General features: G+C 39.3%; 1 protein-coding gene across 5 annotated transcripts in view; it reads left to right on the top strand.

Annotated features, from left to right (window-relative positions):
• Positions 1 to 5,076: 5,076 nt before the first annotated feature.
• The window catches only part of LOC127655683 (myocardin-like), a 38,111-nt gene continuing 22,654 nt past the window's right edge, over positions 5,077 to 20,533 (top strand). For 2 of the 5 annotated variants that reach the window (XR_007972066.1, XR_007972065.1), the window contains exons 1-2: positions 5,077 to 5,407; positions 6,009 to 6,164. Coding sequence is in view for 3 of the 5 variants with exons in the window: in XM_052143610.1 (XP_051999570.1) it covers positions 6,110 to 6,164 (55 nt within the window). In the remaining 2 variants the exon portion in view is untranslated. Of the gene's footprint in view, positions 5,408 to 5,943; positions 6,165 to 20,533 lie in introns of all 5 variants that reach the window. The other 3 variants (XM_052143610.1, XM_052143607.1, XM_052143608.1) reach the window with 2 other exon arrangements.

Raw genomic sequence — 20,533 nt, 5'->3', positions numbered from 1 at the left:
AACCAAATCCTAAGGTGAAAATGTCACCCGATTGACATTTTGGTGGTGCAAAAATAAAAGTCGCTTTAGTGACATTTTCCTTATGAGACTGCCCTACTAGCAGATGCTAGCAGCCACTGTTGAGAATAAGCATATGTGCAGAGAAGTTTCGGACATTAAAAACATAGAGCCATCATTTTGGATGTGCACGAGGGGACATATGGCAGATGGTTGGTTGGCAAGGAGAGGCTTGCTGTAATTTAGCTATGAAACCTACGAGGAGAAGAGTTGGAATCTGGGTAGGACTTCATGTTGGGCAAGGATCAACAGGACCAGACTGTTGTTGTAATCAGGTCCACATGAGTTATTTAGGATATAACATCAAGTTCTTTCTCAAACTTGGTGGTGATTACTGTTTGTAATCAACTGAAGTACAGAGGAAGAGGTTAGTCAGGATTAAGCAAAATGTGGTGGGTTGACAACATGTTTGATATGCAGTGTTCGGTGTAATGCATTACTAAGTAAAAAATTAAAGTAAGGGATTACTCTAAACATTTTTGTAATTTAATTACAGTTACTTTGATGTAATTGCATTAAATACTGTATAGACTATAGAGCAATTCTATATAAAATAATAGTGAATTTAAAATAGAAATGTAATGTCTAATGTTAAAATATATGTTTTCTAATTGAACACTGCCCCCTTAAATTCTTTGGCCAGTTCATGAATAATTTATTTGATTGTATATAATTTATTTGAAAGGATTAAAAGAACAGTTTCATGTCTATCCTTGTATTTTTCATTTGGTTGAGGTTGATAAGGGTTTTAAGTCAAGTCAAGTCATTTTTATTTGTATAGTGCTTTTCACTACATATCGTTTCAAAGCAGCTTTACAGAAAATCATGCATTAACAGAACATGAAACTGTAATACCTATAAAGTCTTAGAGTGATCATGGTGTAGTTTGATTAAATATGATTTAATAGGGCTCAGCATAGGGCATGCTGAGTGACTCCAGCCAGGTCTCCTAAGCAACCAAATTGGCCCGGTTGCTAGGGAGGGTACAGTCACATGGGGTAACCTCATCATGGTCGCTATAATGTGGTTCGCTCTCGGTGGGGCGTGTGGTGAGATGTGTGTGGATGCTGCGGAGAATAGCATGAAGCCTCTACATGCGCTATGTCCCTGCGGTAATGTGCTCAACAAGCCACGTGATAAGATGCGCGGATTGATGGTCTCAGACACGGAAGCGACTGAGATTCGTCCTCCGCCACCCGGATTGAGTCACTACGCCACCGCGAGGACTTGCATTGGGAATTGGGCATTCCAAATTGGAGAGAAAAAGGGGAGGAAAAAATATGATTGTAAATTGTGTATAAAAATTAAATAATTAAATAATAATTGTATTTAGAACCCCTGTGAGCAAGCCGGAGGCGACTGTGGCAAGGAACACAAAACTTCATAAGATGTTGGTTAATGGACAAAAATAACCTTGAGAGAAACCAGACTCACTGTTCCCCTCTGGCTAAATAGCATGAATTTAATGCCAATATTAGTTATTTATGTGCAGTGTGCATCATGATTTAAAACTGGTAAACTAAGAAAGCATTAAGGTCCAGTGTTTAAAACGTTTTTTGTTTTTTTTTTATATTTAAGGCTTTGAAGTCCATCCTGGATTAACTGCAGAAGTTTGTTAGTTGGCTGATGAAGGCTTTTAGAAAGTAATTAGTAATAAGTAATGCAATTTCTTTTCAGACAGAGTAATTAGTCCAGTAATCTAATTACACTGTAGAATATGTAATTAGTAGTTATTAATTAATTACTTTTGTAGAGTAATTTACTCAACACTGTTGATATGTGAGAGAAACATGCAGAGATTATTTCTGAGATTTCAGAAGCATTTTAGGGCAGAAGGGTTAAGGAGATGTAAAGTTGAGTGTTGTCAGGATGGTGGTGGCGAAAGAAACAGTTCAGAGTGACCTGTAGATGGTAAATGGTAGTGTTTCAAGCACAGAGTCTTCTGGATCTTCTGTTCATGTGGAAAAAGATGTAAACACAAGTTATTACTGAACCTAGCACAGTTAGGATGCTGTTACATATTTGTGCCACCAGGGGGCAAACTCATTCCAAATTATGCATGGAATCATCAAACTAAAATGTATAGTTCACACAAAAAGGAAAATTCTGCCAGTATTTACACACCCTCATGCTGTTCAAAACCTCAGTTACATTTTTCTTTGACAAAAGGAGATATTAGGCAGAATTTTATGTAATGACATCATTAGTCTCTTGTTTTGTGTTGCACAGATGAAAAATAATAATAATATTGGTTAATGCAGCTAAGTGCATTCAATCCTAAAATACAACCAAATGTTAAGTTTCAGGCTGCAGATTATATTTGGACAACTCAACATGTTTGGCAGACATGGGACAATGGTACTGAGTACATAGATTCAGAATTTACAGTATAATGTATAATTTTAGCAGGATGCTGGCCATTGCTTTGAATCAAAATGAATTATCCTAATTTCTGATGTAATATCTGTAATGTCTCAAAAACATGAATAACCTACACTCCTTGAAGCATAATTAACAATTTGATTAAAAAAAATAATAATAAAAAAAATCTATTGCTTGGTATTATTTAACATTTCACAACTGAGTCCCGCTGTCCACATATGTTGACATACATTTTTTGGGAAAGCTATTTGCGCTAGATTTTTTGTTGTTGCTTGTTTATTAGGTGCTACTATTTACAAACCAAAAAGGGAAATGGAAAATGCACACAGCTGTCATGCTCAAGCCTTAGGATGTTAAAGCTGTACAGAGTTGAATACTTTCACAATATTCTTTTAGGGTTCTTATGAATAATAATTTGTTGACTGAAGTAAATTGAAATATGGCCATTTATGGTCATATTTTTGACACAATTATTCCAATCCTATTCTAACCATAACCTTTCATATAATTAAATATTGCCGAGTTATAAGTAGTGGGTTTTTTCTCTGTGTGTACATGAAACATTCTTGCATCTCTAAAAACCAATGAGAAACTAGATTGGATTAGAATCTATAGAATGTGTTTTTTCAAGTCAAGCTGAGCAAGCTGTTGCACAAAATGACAACCAAATGGAGGTTAGCAGAGAGGAATGACAAGAGACTAAGATGGACAGTAACAGGTGCTAATCACAGAGGGATTCCCGAAAGGGCGGCTGGGAAGGTTGATGGAAGGCAGGATGATTACATAATTTTTTTATCTATAGTACGTAGTGGCATAAATTGCTTGTGTGTCACACAGAAACAAACAATGGGCCTTGTTCAGAAAACATAAGCAGAACTAATTTCTCTGTTAGTCCTTCATAAATCTATATGTATGTAAATTATCACATTAACTTCAATTATAAATGGATTAATTCATGATTTACATTTAAATTCACCCTCTCATGTGTCATGAATGAGGCCCAATGATGGGACAAATCCTGTTAATGCTATATATCATCACCCTTCATGCTCATAATAGTCCCTTTATTTATATTCAGTTTCAAGGCTGTGAAAATGTCTCTTATTAAAATAACTAATATTATCATCACCGACACACGGCACATTGTGACTTTACCAGCTGCTCATTGCTTCCAAATTTGCTGTCTATATGAAATGATCAGAATCCAACTTCCTGCATCTTCTTTTACTGTCTTGACTCATTCTCTGTTTGTCAGTCTCTCATATACTGTCATGCTCGCAAATTGTAAGTCCTCTTTTTGCCTTTTCTTTCTCTTTTGTATACCGCCCACACCCCCTCACCCCAGACTCACTCGCTGTCTGTCTCTGTCTGACCTGCTGATATAGCAGCACACACCAACCTGTCTGTCAAAGCCACCAAACAGGTGGTGCAGTAATGATCTCCCTTTCCAACCCCCTCCTCGTTCTCCACATCTCTCCCTCTCACAACCACACACATAGACAAACATACACCCCTGTTTTTGGATTTAAATGGGATGAAATTATTGGATGGTGGATTATGGTGTGTTTAATATTTTATGGATCTCTATGTATGCCTGCATTTACAGAACTATCTATATTGATATTATTTTAGGCCTCATGTCACCAGCATTATCAAACTTTTTCATGTTTGCATTGGTAATATTGTCTGGTTTATGCTAATGTCTACCATACCACAAACATGTTTAAACAATGACGATTAAACTTTTATTCAATGAGAGCATTCCAAACACTGTTCACAGTGTCAGACTTCCTGATAACTAACCAAAACTAGATAGGAGAAGTTTGTAAAGACAAAATGACAAATATCCATATTTCTAGTCAGACAAACTGTCATATAGATAGATTGGTCTCTGAGCTATTCACATCCTAGGATCTTTTAAGTTATTTGTTTCTATGGTAACACTCAAAATGCCAAAACAACTTTGCTGCTAATAACAGCAAAATTATTCACCTCTATATGTTGTCGCAATATGTTTAGGAGCAAAGAAAATGCTCCAATTAAAAATGCTATAATAAAATGGCATATCACAGAAAAACTTGTTGACTACCTTTAGTGTTGAGACTGCAGCCATATTGGTTCTTTTTCCATTTTGGTAATTCCGACATGACGTGAATGCACCGATAGTCTATAGGATTTTTCAGATTTTTGATCATCCGATGTGCAAAAAACTTTATCTCGATAAGTTGCCATAGCAACATGAGTCAGAACAGTCTGATGGTCTGTGCCAAGTTAAAACCAATGTCTAAATCAAGTCTATAGTATAACAGTATGTTGGCTTTGTCAAGCCAACAAAATTAAATACATTTTTTTTTTAATGCAGCCTCCCTATCAAGAAGGATCCAGCTATGGCCTTATGTCTGTTTGTGGCATTTATACAGTATATAATTGGTCACTGAAGGTCACCAGTTTTTACAAGCTCCTCCAGCTACCTATGGGGGTAAACCTGACCCAGTCACCCCAAGGGAGAAAGAAGAGATAGGGAACACCGTAAGTTACACACCCAGAGACACAGTCCAATAAATCTGTCAGCAGATGTGTATGTGTGAGTCTGACGTGAGGATTCTGAGGGGGTAGGCAGGGGGAGGATGTCAGGGTGCTCTTTTGATAGCCTTACACAGTTGGCTCAACAGTGGGGTAAGATAGAGTGAGAGAGAGAGAGTACACAGAGTGATTTCTGTGTGAATGAATAGAAGAAGAAACACAGGGCCCTTTTTTCTCTAGATTCACCTGTGGAAGGGAATGAACAAACAAACAAACAGGTGAAACAGAAGATACGTAAGGAACAACCTTGTCATACCGCAATTGAACACGCCTCAAGATCTGCTTTCGTTCTCCACCTCAACCACAAGAATCTCTTTCTCTCGCTTCACTTTAATCTTTGTTAAACGCCACTGTGCCAACCCTCGTGGGAGCTCAGCCTGACTCTGTAAGTATTCCCATCTAGTCATCCTATTGAATTTATAAATGTTATGTGTGAATATGTGTTTCTTTGTGCTCCTGCGAAGACTCTGTCAGACACTGCAGAAGTTTTGGCCAATTTGTTGCTTAAGTATACTATATATTGTGGATAGTGCAGTTCTGATTAATATCGAATAGAGATGTACAGTAAAGTAATTGAAATTCAATTCTTGACAACATCAATAAAACAAATTAGTTCTGTTACTCAAGCCTCTGTGCATGCCTTCACTCAGATCTAAACTGTCCATTTTATTCTCAGCTGTTTGGCCAAAAATCGCTCCCATTACGATAGTTTAAATTTAGAATGCTTTGTAAATCTTTTCTATTATCTTGAGCAATGCTGTTTACTGTCTCTCTGTGATCATGTTTGAAGCCACAGATAGCTTCTGATTCCTCCTGTCTCTGTCAGTCATACACAAACTTCACCAGTTACTCGTCTATTCACCAGTCACTTTTCTCTTCTATTCCTCTCTGTTTTTCTTTCTCTGTCTTGATTGTGACTAGGATAAATTCAGGCAACTTATACCTCATCCCTCCTGTGCCACTCTTCCTTTGCTTTCTGTCTTAAGGGTGAGGAAGGAGCATAAGAAATCATCCTAAATACCTGCCCTGCAGGGGGAAGGAACATCTTTAAACACTCTATAACTTCTTCCTCCATAATCTCTACATTATGACCTTGCTGGCATCTGAGAGGTCATTGCTCATCCGCAATAAGTTCCGCTCAGGTAAGGCCATGGGAAGGACTTGTAGCCATATGTGTGCTCTGGTTGGTTCTGAATGCTTCTAATGGATTATAGGGATTAGATAGACTAAACTAATGGAGTGGACACTGTCATCCTAAAGTTGAATAGTCGCTTTACACGTTATTTACAAAACGTGTCTGTAGGAAATACAGCTGGTGGTGGATTTCCAAAACGTAGAATGGCAAGGGAAGATTCATTCATAGTAATCTAACTGATTATATATATATATATATATATATATATATATATATATATATATATATATATATATAATCAGTTAGATTACTATGAATGAATCTTCCTTGCCATTCTACATTCCATGTACATTCTTGTACATTCTCTTCTGCTACAAGAATGTAATGCATTTGAATTATCTGAATATATATATATATATATATATATATATATATATCATATATATATATATATATATATTCAGATAATTCAAATGCATTACATTCTTGTAGCAGAAGAGTTAATCATTGATAAGAATACAATGTATTGTTTACTACCATATTATTGATCATAAGTCAATCATTGGCACACAATTCACAACAATCCATTTCACAAGTGAATTTGTCAATCAGTTGAAGATTTATTATGAGGGCTTGTTTACGGACCCGTCAGTTTCAACAAGCATCAGACATGCTTGTGCGTTGTGTCATAAACATAAACGTTTTAGGTCACTGTGTCAAGTTAAATATAATTGAATACCTAGAACACATCTTGAGATCCCTTAGTTCGAATTTGCACTCCATCAAATGTTTTGAATGCAAGAACGTAACGAATGTCTGTTTTGTGCTATCTGATTGTTTTCTTCACTGTTTAAACTGCGCGTTACCACACAGCTGAAGTTTCACTTACTGCCCTCTGGAGTAAACAGGAGGTACTACTAGCTTGCATTTCTCAGGAATCTTCCTTATTACAATCTGGGGGCATTGCGATTAATTGCGTTATTTTTTTTAACACTTTATTTTTAATAAAATTAATCGCACTGAATTAACGCGTTAAATCGACAGCCCTAGTTTATACACATTGAGGCCGGCTGTACCAGCTGTACGTACTGTACGTTACAGCTTAGCCTAGTTGTGGCGTAAATGGTAACAAAGTCATAATTTACACAACACTAAATATTTGAGCGTTGCACCATTAAACTTAGGTAGAATGAAACTCTACATATAAACGATGTATAAAAATATTTACGGAAGCCTCCAACCAGGAGTAATGGATGGAATATAAAAACAGATTAATTTAATGGTATCAATGAGATACCGTGTTTTGCATGGCAGACTTCAGTCCTTTCGATATATATGATGATGTTAGTATTTACATTTATGAGAGAGAGAGAGAGAGCGAGAGAGAGAAAAAATACTTGTAAGTTTCTCTTCAGCATGAAACCGATCAAACGGTGTAGTTTTCAGTATGTGTCGTCTGGTGTCAAGTTTCAACACATTCAATATATAGATATTAAAATGAATAAATGTCTGTTTTTCCAGCCTGTTGTATTATTTAACACCCCTTATTCATTTTAGAGACAGTCCTATTTATTGTCATTTACACAGGGCAAATATACTATTTATCAAATGTAGCTACTTTTATTACATATCGTATTTTAATGGAGATTAAATTTTTTACAGTTGACAGTTACGTGTTACAAGGTTTGAACATCAACCGTAACAAGATAAATCTGAAATTCACGTTTTTTTTAATACTTCTGTGTACAAATCTGAAGGCTACTTATTGGATCAATAAAGGTAAAAGTCATATTATGCAGCTATGCATTACTTTAAGGAGAGCTTACGACATACTAGTTAAGTCTTTCCTTAAGAGAAAGTGGTGCAACCAAATTAAGCACTGACTTAGTTACAAACAAACTGGTAGTTACTAAGCCCTTAGTGTGAACTTTACGTCCTAACTTACGTGAGAACTGGTGCAACCCACAAGTAAGGTCTCACTTGTGTTGAGACGTAAAGTTTATCCAATAAGCAGCCTTCAAATTTGTTTACAGAAGTGTTAAACCGCTGTGAATTTCAGCTTGATCTTGTTACAGTTGATGTTCAAACCTTGTAACCGTAACTGTCAGCTGTAATAAAATAAATCCCCATTAAAATATGATACATAATAAAACAAGATTGTAAATAACAATATTCAATAACTGTGTCTAAAATGAAAAAGGGACAATACAGATATAAATACTAATACATCAGGATGGAAAAATAGACATTTATTCATTTTAATATTTTACATATTTCATATATGCTGAAACTTGACACTGTACACAGGAAAGTGCACCGTAAGATCAGTTTCATGCTGAAGAAGTATGTTTTTTACACGATTTCTCCCGTAAATGTAAACAAGTGCCAACATCATCATATATGTCGAAAGGACTGAAGCCTGTCATGCAAAACATGAGCTCATTGATGCCATTATATATATTTTTAATAAATAATTTTTTATTCCATCCATTACTCATGGTTACGTCCTACCCAGGTTTAATGTTGCAACGCTCACATATTTTATAGTGCATAATTGTGACTTAGTGCCCATTTATCCCACAACTAGTAGGCATTCAACTGATCGCAATCTATAGTCCCAGGTAGGTTGGCCTGTTCGATGACACCATCGGATATTTCGCCCAGCAGTTTTCGATGGTAAGGAAGCAGACGGAGGCTATTGAGCACATCCTGCCCTGGTACGGCTCAAGACATTGCACCCCATCTGCTCGTCACCAAGGGCGTCCCCCTGCAGAGGTAACAATGGTTCCGCCACAGCCCGCCCCAGTGGGCCGGTCTCACCTGCAGGAAGCAGATGCCACCGTCTCACGGCCGGCTGCCAAGAACACGAGGAAGGCTTCGAAGTGCCCCTGAGACAGGCAGCCCAGGAAGTCTGGAACCTGCACTTCAGGAGATGATAAGAAGACCTTCTCCTGGTGGACGGCTGGGTGGAGAATCCTTATTTCCCTTTTCTTTTGATTTTTCCTGCAGTATCCACTTTCTCAAGAAAAGAGCAAATTCACCTCCGATGTGATGGCCTCCGCGGGTTACGAGGACGAATTTCTTCCTCTCCCATCCCAGGCTATTCCGAGAGTGGTCACAAGGAGCCAGTTAAGTGCTTTGATGTGTCTGGCCTCGGCACGGCCACAAATGGCATCTTAGTCTCCGCCCCGTTGTGAGGCCCACCCGCTGGTATGCCCGACACGGTTGTTCCCTTGGTCCCACTCGTCTGGAGCTTCGGGGGCATGGCTTGTGCTCCACAACCTGTCGCGTTCCCGATCAGGACTGTCCGACTCGGCTATGTGATTCAGTTCACCAGGCGCCCGGCCAGGTTCAATAGTGTCCAACAGTTGTGGCCAATCTTGGACCTGCGATTTCTGAACCGGACTTTGCATAGACTCCTATTCAAGATGCTAACGCAAAAACGTATCTTAACAAGTGTCCGGCATCAAGATTGGTTCACGGAGGTAGACCTAAAGGACGCATACTTCCATGTCTCGGTCCTTTCTTGACACAGACCCTTGTCAAGAAAGGACCGAGAAAAGTTCGGTCAGGCTGTTGCTCCCATGTCTATATGTATGAATGAATGTCCAACACTGTAATGAAAGAATGAATGGACATACTGTATGATGCATTTGCAACTGTACAACATATTTTATTGTGTCATTTACTATACTCCCCCCTCATGATGTTCCAATACCATATGACTTTCTTCTCTCTATGGAAAGAACACAAAAGCAGAATGTAAGCATCAGTCAACATTGTATGAAAAAAAAGAAGCAAATATGAAAGTGAATGGTCACTGCGGCTGCTTTTTATTACTGGCCAGTCTGTCTTCATGAAGTTCCACATTTTCACTTGCTTCCCCCTTATTGTACAAATGTGGCCAGCAGTACCGTCCTCGCTGTAGGACATTTAGACATTGGACAGATTGGCATTGTTGGTTCCCATCTGTGGTTGGAACCCCTTTAAAAGCAGTGACCTCTTGGGTTCCCAATAAACATTCAGCTGGCAAGCTCCTCAGACAAATGTCCAGCCACACTCTTTGGTAATAACAAGTCTCTGCAGTCAAAAATGCATTGAAGAAACACTTTTTTGAATTTCAGTTGATTGAATTTCAGTTGCCTTTGCGTCTAAATCTGTGCATCTTATCACATAACTTGTTGAACGCATTACCACGGAGACATAGCGCATGTGGAGGCTTCACGCTATTCTCTGTGGCATCCATGCACAACTCACCATGCACCCCACCAAGCGAACCACATTATAGCAACCACGAGGAGGTTACCCCATGTGACTATACCCTCCCTAGCAACCGGGCCAATTTGGTTGCTTAAGAGACCTGGCTGGAGTCATTCAGCATGCCCTGGATTTGAACTTGTGACTCCAAGTGTGGTACTCAGCATCTTTATTTGCTGAGCTACCCAGTTGTTTATTGGATGTTTAAAGTAGGGGGGCTGGGTAGCTAAGCGAGTATTCCTTTTTTATGCTTTAAAATTAGTACCCTGCCATTTATTGTTTTATGAGTCATATGAGTTTGAAACAACAGGAGGATCAGTAGATTTTGAGTGAAGTATACCTTTTATACATTTTGCATAAAATGTTGCATTTAATAAAAAATATTTTTATAGAGAACACATTTTAATTGTAGGATTTGTGATTCAGTAAAACGAGAGTATTGGCTTTTTTTGCTTTAAAGTCAGGAAACAAAACTAATTTAATTCTAACTCTTGTCTTATATTGCATAAGGAAGCATTTTAGGTCTTTTTAATATGCATTGATGTTCTTGCATTCTTAACAGTGATCTTAACAAGTGGCATTACAGATGAGTTGAATGTCACAAACCTTGAACTGTCATTATGTATCTGTGCCCCAATTTGATTAAAGCCACCAATCATCATTACCAGAAGTTGCCATGGCATGGCATTCTTTGAATTTTTAATTCCAGTATTCCAATCTGATTTGGCCTGATGTCACTCAATATGTCATTCTCTTCAAGGAAAAAGAGGAAGAATTTACTTAGTGCAAATGTCAGCAAGGGAGGGAGGGAGAGAAAAAAGAAAGAGGGAGGGAGGGACAGCTGGATGGGGGATGGGAGGGTGACAGGAATAGACCTTCAGAGAGATAAATAGTTACCCCCTTACACTCATGTCCACTCTGAGATCTCAAAACTCAGTACAGAGGTGCATCAGGGGAAAAGCCACCATACCTCATGACTCCTCCCACCTCTGATAAGCCATAATTCACATGCTGCTTTAAGCTTGAATGTTTAGATGTGCTTTTAGAAATTCCACAATTAGTGACTGCATTTTGTGGGTGATATGAGTTGTAAATTGAGCAAGCATATCAAGCTATAGTCAGTAGTGTTTGAAGGTTCCCAGTGGCTAATTTCTGCCATAAATGTATGATCATCCAAAGGCACCAAGTGGTGCAATGTACTTGTCTTGTGCTGGGCTTACAGTCATAAAAGCTATATGATCTATATTACAGTGCAGTATAACATTGCAAATTTTTTATTGTGAGAAAATCAGGCTTAAAGACTGTGAGCTCTATTTTCATATGTGTGCAAAAGCAGTTCTATGTGCTACGACCGTGCAAAACATCTTATCCAATTTTCATGAGATCTTTCATTTGAAGTGCAATTTTTGTGCCAGCACAAAGTGCAAGTGGGCGTGGATGGGAGTGTTTGCGCTTCTGTGGGTGTAGGTGAGCAAACTGAGGGTGTGTTGTATGTTAATTAAGTGCCGCAAAAAACGATTTGCTATTTTCCTGAGAAATATGTCATTGTGCTGACTAGGCCTGCTGCTGAACAAACATTTTCCTAGTCAACTTGTATTCATTAGTTTAAGGCATCAGAAAATGGTTTAAGTTCCAGGGCTGAGAAAGAATGTTATTACTTTAATTACTTAAATTTTAAATTTTGGGTGGGCGTCAGAAAATGGTTTAAGTTCCAGGAATGAGAAAGAATGTTATAAGTAACATTGCTAACACTGTTCTACATTACAGAGATGTACTAAACCATAATAATGAGCCTTTAAAATATACATTTTACAAACGCACGTACAAAGCGAGCTGCAGTGACACTGGCAAAAGAGTTAATGATCCTGAAAGTGTTGGAAAAACCAGCAAGGAGACTATCTGAACATTTTGTTTATTTATAGAGAGAAATGCACATTAGGGCTGTGCCGACAGACGATGATCTCTGGGATCGACAATGGTCAGAGTAATCGCCAATAGCTGATGCCTTTGACAATGTAAAGCTGATATTTGGCTAGTTTTCCCATGAATGTATTCAATTATTATTAGTATTATTATTATTAGGCTATTATTATTATCAAATTAATATTACAAATACTTTGCCCTAGGAGTCATGTGATGCCATGCAAGGTTCGAACGTGTGAATCGCGAGCCCTGCGCACTTTGCTGGTTTTAACACTATTAATGTCATAACCGGTGAGATTTGATACACTCTGTTCCGTAACTGTTCTAGGAGGACAATACGTCAAAGAATTCAATGTACTCAGGCTCTGGAGACATTAAAAGACACTTACGTGCTCAAGCTGAATGTATTCTAGAATATATTTTTTTAATATCTAAGTCCCTCATTTCATCTGATGTTGATTGCTGAATTGGAAACTTTTTAGATCACCTTCTCAGATCACACCCTGGTGAGTTTTGAGGTGTTGCCAGAAAAGGAAATCATATAGTTGTTTTTTTTAATGTATCCCTTTTGCAAAATCCTGAATCCCAACAAATGTTAAAGGCTGATATAAATTTTTATATAGAGACCAACTGGTCCTCAATATCCTCTGTGGACGTGGCTTTGGAGGCACTTAAGACAGTTCTTAGGGCCCGGCTCATACATTATGCCTCATTCACCAAAAAATCCAAAGCACAAGAACTCGACATTTATATTAAAAAGGCTTTTAAATAATTATATCTTGATCTCTATAGTTCTATGTCTTCGTCTACTGATGAGGATATTAGCAACTTTGTGGAACTATTAGAAATTCCTAAACTGACAGCTGAGCAAAAAAGTTCTATTGATTCTGAGATAACCTTGGAGGAGCTGGCGAGGTAATTAAGGCCTTGCCTACAGGCAAGGCTCCGGGGCCAGATGGCTTTGCTGCTGAGGTTTTTAGATCTTATGCTACAGAACTCTGGTCGTTTCCATCTCACCTAATGCCAAAAAGGCATTTGATATAGTAGAATGGGATTATCTTTTTAAGATTTTGGAAATACTTATATTGGTTGGATTAAGTTACTTTATAGACACCCGGTAGCGGCGGTACAAACGAATGGATTAATTTCAGATTATTTTACTCTGGATCTCTTTCCCCATTATTGTTCTGTCTTGCCCTTTAACCATTAGCAGCCGCGATAAGAATGGAGAATGATTTTCCAGGGGTGGTGATGGGAGGTGTGGCGCATAAGTTTTGCTTTACGCAGATTATATTTTATTTTTTGTCTCCAACCCTACTAGATCTATGCCTTGCCTCCACAGAATTATTAATTCCTTTTCTAAGTTCTCGGGATACAGAGTTAATTGGTCTAATTTCGAAGCTTTGGCTCTGACAGCATACTGCCCGGAACCAACTTTTCAACTGAGCGTCTTCCAGTGGCCCAAACAGGGCATTAAGTATTTGGGTATTTTATTCCCAGCAAATTTGTGTGATTTAGTGAGTTAATTTTGACCCATTAATAAAAAGGTTTTCAAACGATGTGGGCAGGTGGGATTTATTACATGTGTCTAAGATTGAGAAGGTTAATGTTATTAAAATTAATCTTATTCCAAAATTCAACTACCTGCTACAATCTCTCCCTATAGATGTTCCCCCTCTCATATTTCAAGCAATTTGATATTATAGCGAAGTCCTTCATTTGGAATTGCAAACATCCCAGATTACATTTCAGCAAGTTGCTTAGGCCGATTGTCAAAGGTGGGCTAGGCCTACACAAGATTTTGTTTTAATATTATGCATATGAGAGAGGCTCTCCCTGGTTTTGTATTGAAAAGGAAGTTCTTGCCCCTATTTTATCATTACATATCCTTTTTATCAAACTAATCAGAGAAGTTAAGTTACCCCCATTATTTTGCATTTGCACTCTGTATGGACAAAAGTGTCCAGAGTGTTTAATTCAGATATTTATTTAAATGTTGACTCAAGCATATTGCTCAAACAGTCTTTTAAAAGAATTTATTCTTGCAAGAAGGACCCAGTCATTACACAGGAATGACTCTGTGCCATGAGTGAGACGCTGAAGGGGAGGGCTGAATTGTTTTTTATACCTCTTTTCCCCAAGGTCTCCAAGAGTAGCAGATCCTCCCCCTCTATATTCCTTAGATACAGGGACTAGGCTACTAACATTAAAATTTCTACAATAGCAGTATTTGGGAAATTTGGAACTCAGGCAGGAAAAAATATCTTATATTGATTTACAGAATTAAGAGTGGTTTTGTACAAACAAAAGAATACAGACGGAATAGACAATGGTCCACATAGACAACGGTAGCAGCCTCTTATCCTAAAGAAAACATACTTAAACAAATAAAACACTTTACATTTTTCCTATTCCAATTGATATGTTGAGCACTACACACATTTAGCTATGTAAACACTCAGAGTAGTGAATTAACACGCTGGTGCCACTTTGGAAATTAATTAAATGAAACTTACTGTTCATCATCACACTGGCACATGTACACACTGACATACAGCATTTGATGAACCCCCCCTTCTCTCTGTGTTCAGTTGAAAACAAAATACAAAACTTCCTTAACATTTCAAAAGCATGAAGTTACAGGAACATTATTACTCCATTCATTTTAGGAAAATACAAATTTTAATGAACACAAACACTTTTAAAACAAAAAAAAAAGTAAATACAACTCAATCTGATGCTTCACTGCCGCTCGGAATTACACACAGAGGGCCTATAGAGCAAATTTTACTCCCCTCTTGATCAAACAAGAAAAATACACTTCAGCACCCTACAAGATTGTGCACAAATGTTTTCAGCTTCACTTAAATATTGATATTTCATCAGCACTTACGCTCTTTGAGAAATAATGAGATTTGCTCTCACACAAGGAGAAGCGTATCAATTGAAATCAGCATCAATTGGCGAGACCCACAGGCCTTCGTGTCACAAACACTCTGCGAAACAGTTTATCTGTCAATACAAGTATATATATTTCTCACTATTTTATTGTTTTATCAACTTTTAACTTATTAGTTTCTCACCACATAAGCACCACCTGGAGCGTGTTAACTCACATTCCTGTTTCTTAAAGGGCCAGTGTAACATTTTATCACTAGATGAGAAGGGCATATGTGCACACCATATGGACTATATACTTAATTAAGGGTTTAATAGACAGCTTCACAATTGAAATATTATCTTAATTTTCACCTGGTTACACTCTCCCCTGCTAATAGTCAATGTCCTCGGTGACTACCAGCACTAATCATCTAGCCCCCTTTGAAACGTTCCTGAAGTATAAAGGACCATACCAGCTAACACCTGGGAAAGCACGTCAGGACTAAAGGACACTTCATTGCAACCAGACATTGGCAATCTGTTTGGGTTACTGTGCACTCCTGCATTTGATCATTGAGTTTTATGTGGCACAAGACAAGGCACTTCTGACTTAGCAACCCCCTTCCTCCCCACTCTAGGAGTTGGAATAGGTCTCACTGCCGGACTTTCAGCAGATAAGTGGACACTTTCTGTTTCTATCACAACAGTTACTGGTTTCACTATCAGAGCATCACCAAGTACCTTCTGACTCAGTGGCTCTGAAAAACACTCTTCCCTTCCACTTCCTCGTGATGGGAACAATCAATAGCTCTTCAGGCACTGGCTGTTTGGGCTCCTCAGAGGCTGGGGTTACTGTCTGCTCCTTCCTGGAACATTGAACTTCCTCCACCAGAACACATTCTGCCTCCAGTGAGGGCATTTCTGACTCAGGAAATGAAATAGGTACCTCGTTCATACAGGGTTTTCGACTCCTTGGCATGGGTACTGGAACTGGATTATTGCAGGATCTGAGGTTAGATCTGTGCACCTTTTTTATTGGGCCTCCTTCAACAGGCTCTACAGCGTGGACCCCTGAACCTCTACCACTCTGTAAACTATGGATGACCAAGCATCCTGAATCTTGTTTCTTCCCAGTGGTCGATGTCGCAGGTACACATGCTGTCCAGTCTTCCTTTCATCATATTCCCTGGCTCGGACATGTGCATCTTGGAGACATTCCTTGTGCAACTTCAGCCAGTCCAGCTGGTCATCTGTCACAGGTTTCTGGCAACAGAGCATCAATCGGCAGATACGGCTGTGATCCAAACAACAAATAGTACGGTGAGTACCCGGTGGATGAGTGTGGTGTCACATTATTTGCATACACAAGCTCAGGTAGGTATTCCGGCCATCTGCGCTTCTTCTCGGGTGGCAGAGACTTCAACAGGTAATGAAGAGTTCTGTTGAACCTCTCACATTGTGGATTCCCCTGGGGGTGGTGCGGTGTTGTGCAAGTTTTTTTAACAGCACTTTAAAAATGTCTGCACTGGTCAGAATGCAAGCGTTGTGGCACCCCATATTTCAGGAACCATTCTCTTAAGAGGACCTTGGCCGTGGTCTCAGCCTTCTGGTCATGGGTGGGAAATGCTTGACTGAACTTTGTGAAAACATCAGTCACTACTAGAACATTTTCACGCCGATCCGTGGCTGGCTCCAGTGTTGTGAAATCTACTGCCACAACTTCCAGTGGTCAGGAAGCTAAGAATGATGTCCAGGGTGCTCTAATCTTGGGCTGCAGTATCTTTGCTAGCACGCATTGATTACATCTGTTCACCCACTCTTCTGCATCCTTGTACATACCTCCCCAAAAACATCTCTGCCTCAACAGGCCTAGGGTTCTCTCTATACCCTGATGCCCCATTTGATCATGAACCTTCTTTAGGACATACTCAGTCAAACAGGCGGGTAACAACAACTGGTGACATTCTCCAGTATACACATTATCAATTACACGGTATAAGAGACCTTCCTTCTCTCTGATCTTTTGCCTCTGTTTCAACAGGGACCTCACAGGTTTGGAGAAGCCTAATCTCTCTTTGTGATTAGGTTTTCTTTGTCGACTGCAGAACTGTCTGAACACCCTGAGTGTGGGATCAGACTCCTGAAACTGAATAAGTTTGGATTTTGAATATCCTGGCAAAGTGGGGGTATTTTCATACCCACTTAAGCACTAACAGCTCCAGCTTCATGCTGTTATAGTTCTGATCATTTTTCTCAGCCCCCCATTAACATCTTACTTGCATTTCTACCCCGTTGAAGCTGGTACAACACTGCATCCGACCCGAGGCTGCTCGCATCAGTCTCTATCACAAATTGAAGGGTGAAATCATCATACTCCAAATTTGCCGCACTTTTAAGTACACTGGGGAGTCCACAAGCTTTTATATACCTGAGCTACCTTGTAAGGACTTTTCTCTGTAAGACACACATTTACTACATCGTGCAGCGGTCCCGCTACCTGGAAGAAACCTTCAATGAATCTCCTGTAATAGCTACAGAACCCTAAGAATGATCTAAGTTCCTTAGGAGTACTTGGGACTGGCCACTCCTGAACTGCACTTATCTTGTCTGGGTCGGTATGCACCTCCTCTGCTGAAGCCTGATGGCTTCAATATTTATGGCCTGAATCTGAAATACCAAGTCATTCATGATAGCCTGCATGAGGCGCTGAAACGTTGCGGGTACATTGCAGAGACCAAAAGGCATCCGCCGGCATAACGAAAGCCGTCTTGTGAAATCTTTTTGATGGACTGCCACTTGGTGGTATCCGCTAGCAAGGTCTATGGTCGAGAAGATTTGTGCTCCACCCAATGCATCCAGGCTCTCATCTATACGTGGCAATGGGAAAGCATCACGTTTAGTCATAGAATTCAGTCTGCTATAATCCACGCACAGCCTCAGACTTCCATTGGTCTTGCATACAACACAACTGGTGAAGCATATGAACTAGAACTTTCACTTATGACACCCTTTCTGAGTAGTTCAGAGATATGCTCTCTAACCTCTTCAAACTGAGTTGGTGGTATGCGACGGTATGGCTGAGAGATAGGATTATTATTTGTCAATGGGATCTCGTGTCTCACTCGATCTGTGTAACCCAGGTCTTCATCACGGACTGCAAACACATTGGCATATTTCATGAGTAGCAAACCTAGCGTCGCTTGTTGTCTGGTGTACCCCCTATAAGCAGTCTACTTAACAGATTCTCCAGGTCAGTATCAGACCCTCAGCAGAGATACACTGCAATCTCACTTCACAGGGGTGACTCTCAACACACAGACAGTGGCTAAGCATTCCAAGACGCACTTCAGGGGACAGCCAAACATTCTCCTGAGAAAAGTTTACCACCTGCACTGGAAACTCGACTACTGGATGACAACACAGTGGGGATGGGAATCAACCCACCTGGCAATGGGATGCTCACAGGCTCTAGCACCCACCAAGTATCGGTGATGCTAACTCTTTTGTTTACTCTGGCATTGACTGTGGCTATGGAAGAGGCTGGTACATGGGTTTTGTGCATGCCACTTACTCTGGCGATTGCCAGTTCAACTCCCTGTACACGATGAAAGGCTTCCCTCCATACAGAGTCCAGCTTTCTTCCTAGAGTGGTGTCAATCTCAGTAAGGGCAAGCTGACTGCATCTTTGGGCGATATTCATGCCTATTATGCCCGGAGGAGTTGAGTCTGACTCTGCATCCCCCCCATCACAAACTATTAGGAACCCACACTCGGGTAGAGTTAGCCCCAGCACCTGAATATCTAGTCTAGTGAATATCCCAGGTATGGCAAGGGTAAGTTGTTAGCTGCCATTATCTTTGGCCACTTAACCTTGCAGTGGAGATCTTTTATCTTCCCCATGGAGGTTTTCTCTAAAGAAGCTTTCTGCTAGGGTACTCACATTACTTCCTGTGTCCAATAAACATCTTATGGGAACACCTCCAATGAGAATATCTACTTCAGGGCACTTGTCAACTACACACTCTAAGAAACGTTCTTTAGATAACAGGTTACCTATTGTTTTATCAACTTTTAACGTATTACTTTCTCACTGCATAAGCACCACCTGGAGCGCGTTGAAAATTGTGCTGATCGCATGTAAACTCTCGTGACACTCCTGGTCACAACGGTAACTCACATTCCTGTTTCTTAAAGGGCCAGCGTAACATTTTATCACTAGATGAGAAGGGCATTTGTGCACATCATATGGACTATATACTTAATTAAGGGCTTTAATAAACAACTTAATACCTACTTCAGGGCACTTGCCAACTACACACTCTAAGAAACGTTCTTTAGATAACAGGTTACCTATTGAGCCTTCTGACTTTCCTCGCATTGCTCGGCTCACTGCAATGGAGGGACCTCGTTTCCCTGTACCGCAGAGTTTGTGGTGGCAACAGAATTGTCTTTGGAATTACGTGGCCCGGTACGTAATTCTGGTACGCAGCCATCCGTGTCACAAACACTGCAAAACAGTTTATACGTCACTATAAGTACATATTTCTCACTATTTTATTGTTTTATCAACTTTTAACGTATTACTTTCTCACTGCATAAGCACCACCTGGAGCGCGTTGAAAATTGTGCTGATCGCATGTAAACTCTCGTGACACTCCTGGGCACAACAGTAACTCACATTCCTGTTTCTTAAAGGGCCAGCGTAACATTTTATCACTAGATGAGAAGTGCATTTGTGCACACCATATGGACTATATACTTAATTAAGGGCTTTAATAAACAACTTCATAATTTAAATATTGTCTTATTTTTCATCTGGTTCCATATATATATGTATATTTTTTTTTATCACTTCATTATTTTAATTACTTTTTTAATTTGGTGTTCAATTTGAATGTAGAAATTTATTTGATTTAAGTTTTTGGGGGGTTGATAGGATGAGTCTTTAGTCTAGACTTAAACTGAGTGAGTGTGTCTGCATACCGAACAGTGTTTAGGGAGACTATTCCATAGATGAGGAGCCAAATATAAAAAGGATCTACCTCCTTTTGTGGATTTTGATATTCTTGGAATTATTATCAAGCCAGAATTGTGTGATTGTAATGAACGTGATGGAATACAGAGTGGTAGAAGGTCACTGAAATACTTTGGAGCTAGACCATTCAAAGCTTTGTATGTAGTTATCAGAATTATTTAATTAATACGAAATTTAAAAGGTTGCCAATGTAACGATGATAAAATTGGGCTAATATGACAATATTCCTTGGTTGTAGTCAGCACTCTGGCAGCTGCATTTTGAAACAATTAAAGTTTATT

The sequence above is a fragment of the Xyrauchen texanus genome, chromosome 15 (genome assembly GCF_025860055.1).
Source record: "Xyrauchen texanus isolate HMW12.3.18 chromosome 15, RBS_HiC_50CHRs, whole genome shotgun sequence".
In the NCBI taxonomy this organism is placed as follows: Eukaryota; Metazoa; Chordata; class Actinopteri; order Cypriniformes; family Catostomidae; genus Xyrauchen; species Xyrauchen texanus.
This window is presented reverse-complemented; position numbering and strand designations above follow the sequence as displayed.